Source organism: Acomys russatus, unplaced genomic scaffold (genome assembly GCF_903995435.1).
Source record: "Acomys russatus unplaced genomic scaffold, mAcoRus1.1, whole genome shotgun sequence".
Lineage (NCBI taxonomy): Eukaryota > Metazoa > Chordata > Mammalia > Rodentia > Muridae > Acomys > Acomys russatus.
The window spans coordinates 247,945-250,838 of record NW_026131404.1 but is presented as its reverse complement, the minus strand read 5'-3'; the positions used below and the strand labels follow the sequence as shown (position 1 = coordinate 250,838).

Sequence of the window (2,894 nt, the reverse complement as noted above, 5' to 3'; positions counted from 1 at the left end):
GATGCCTCGCCATCTCTTACAGGAGCTCAAGAGGCCAGACGTGCAGGGGTTGGTCATAGGAGGAGCCCAAGCAGTCAGGAGTGAAAGTGAGGTACCAAGAGCCCCATCTACCCCAGAACACAAGGGCCCCACATTCCCTTGCCCCTCTGGAGCATCAAGCTCTGTAACACTTCTCGCTACTTTCTTCAGTCTCATAAGTAACAGGACTGACAGGCAGACAGGGTCCCCTGTGGCCACACAGTACCACCTGAGAGAAACTATAACAGGTAATTTTGACAGCTTTCAGTTGCCAGCAAAGTCCTCTCACCTTGTCCTGTTCTTGGCCCAGGTCTGAGTCTGTATCACTGTGATCCTGCCCATCCTCCTGCCTGCTAGCTGCAAGGAAAGGCATCATGTCTGATGATCAGAAGAAACAGTGTTTCCAGTTTCAGGGAGACTCTCAGGCCCAAAGAGAAGAACAGGGCATGATGGCTGAGGGGGAGAAGTCCACTGACAGTAACTCCTCCTCTTCCACAAGCCCAACCGTTCTCAGGAAGAAGCCTGCTGGTGGCATACCAGATTATCCCCAGAGTCCTAAGAGAGCTTTATCTCCTCCCAATGTCATGGCCACCATTCCAATGTCTGCATCTGATGAGGCCAATGGCTACCAAATAGAGGAGGTGGGAGAGCCCTTGCAGTTGCATCATGCACTAAATGCAAAGGTAGCTGATTTGGTGCAGTTTCTGCTCTTCAAGTACAGAATGCAGGAGCAGACCAATAAGGCAGAGATTGTAGAAATGATTATCAGAGATGACGAGCAGTATTATGACAGGATCTTTAGTGAGGCCACTAATGGTTTGAACCTAGTCTTTGGCATTGACACGATAGAAGTGGACCCTGTTGTCCATACCTATGTCCTAGTCATTGCCCTGGGGCTCACCTATGATGGGATGTTTACTCGTGTCCAGGGCATGCCCAAGACAGGCCTCCTGATAGTTGCCCTGGGTGTCATCTGCATGAATAACAACTGTGCCCGTGAGGAGGCGATCTGGCGAGCACTAAATATAATGGGAGTAAATTCTATGGAAAATCACTATATAGCTGGGAATGTCAAGAAGCTTTTCACTGAAAATCTCGTGCAGGAAGGGTATGTGGAGTACCAGCTGGCGCCTGACAGTGACCCCCCTTACTATGAGTTCCTGTGGGGTCCAAGGGCCCATGCTGAAACCACACCTAGAGATGTCATAGAGTTCTTGGCTCGGATCAACAGGATTAACTAAGTGATTCCAGATCCTTCCCATCCCTGTCTTTAGAGGCTTTGCCACCACAAATGAAATACAAGTTCTAGTGCCACCACATTCAGAAGCTTCCTGAATGAAGTCTCAGATTCTTCACTGTTTCAAAGGGGCAGTTAGTGTTTTAAATAATAAAGATGTGATGTGGGGCTAGGGAAAGGGAGTAACATATTGTTGCCTGTTTTATAAGGGTAACTTGGAACATTTTCTTAGTATTTTTCAAATTTTATTTGCTTTAGTTGAAAGATTTACTGAGCTTCATATTATAAGTCTGAAATGGTATTGATAGCACATTGACTAGTTTCTGCAGTAGGATTACACTATATAGCCCTAGCTGACCTGGAATTTTCAGATATCCACTTGCCTTCTCCTCCAAGTGCCAGGATTAAATACTGTGCCATCACACCTGGCCATCTTTTGTTATTCATATAAGAAAACTTCCCATCTTATGTTGTAGTCTGTAATTAAGGTAACAGTAGAATATGAATTAATTTGAATTGTAAAAGAACTTAGTAATATATCCAATCTCAATAAATACAGAAAAATGACAGAAAATGTTACCTTTTATTTTCCCCTTCAACTAAATCTGTAGATCTATATGTACTTGGCTTTTTGAAACTGTTAAGTTCAGTGTGTGATGTTTTTCATTTGCAACTTATTTAATAAAATGACAAAACAGATAAATAAATCATCCTGCTTACTGACTGATTCTTTGAGGACCTCTTCTTTGCAGAGAGGTGGTAGGACTTTCAAGAGGTTGGGCCAAATGGAATTCTTTGGGAGTATCAGCCTCTTAGAAATTTAATTGGTATGGTGTGTTCAGGAAGTTGTCTCCTGCACCAGCGAGTTCCAGGCTCTTCCCAACTTTCTCTTCTAAGAGATTCAGTGTGTCTGGTTTTATGTTGAGGTCTTTAATCTACGTGGACTTAAGTTTTGTGCAGGGTGCCTTGCCTGGCCTCAGTGGAGGAGGATGAGTTCAGTCCTCATTCAGCTTCTGAGGAGAAGGGGAGGGGGATGAGGAAGAGAGTGGGAGGGTGGGACTGGGAGGAGGGGAGGGAGGGGGCTACAATTTGTATATAGAGTGAATATATAAATTAAAGTAAATTTAAAAAAAGAAATAATTGATATAATTCCCACAGGACCCTGGGTATTTCTTGCAAGAAGTTGTTATTAAAAGAGTCTTTGGGTTGGAGTCATGGCTCAGTTGATGTTGCAGAGGACTTAGATTTGGTTCCCAGCAACCGCGTAGCAGCTTTCTATAGCTCCAGTTCCAGGGAATCTGGTGCCCTCTTCTGGCCTTCACAGGTACTATGCATGAATGTGGTGCAAAGACATACCTGCAGGCAAAACACTCACAAAATAAAAACAATTTTTAAAAGACCCTGACCCCTGAATCGCTTTCTGGATTCCTGATCTGTCCCTCTTGCGCACACCACCACTATAATGTTGGCTGCCATGAGGCCTTTATCAGGGCTGAGTTTGTGTTCTTGGCCTTTAAGCCTCTACAATTATGAGCTAAATAAACTCCTTTTTACACCGTTACTCAGTGATCTAAATGGAAGAGCACTCAGAAGCTGACAAAGTTACTTTTGAATAAAGCTCATCGTTGTAGAGAAGCCC

The 2,894-nt window shown here is 44.1% G+C and overlaps 1 protein-coding gene across 1 annotated transcript; it reads left to right on the top strand.

Annotated features, from left to right (window-relative positions):
• The first annotated feature begins 392 nt into the window (after positions 1 to 392).
• LOC127186168 (melanoma-associated antigen 10-like) lies at positions 393 to 1,259 on the top strand. The gene has a single exon (XM_051142642.1). It carries the CDS (start codon positions 393 to 395, stop codon positions 1,257 to 1,259), a length of 867 nt encoding a protein of 288 aa, XP_050998599.1.
• The last annotated feature ends 1,635 nt before the right edge of the window (positions 1,260 to 2,894 follow it).

Coding starts and splice junctions, on each gene's coding strand:
- LOC127186168 (XM_051142642.1), top strand. CDS start 393: ATGTCTGATGATCAGAAGAAACAGTGTTTCCAGTTTCAGGGAGACTCT.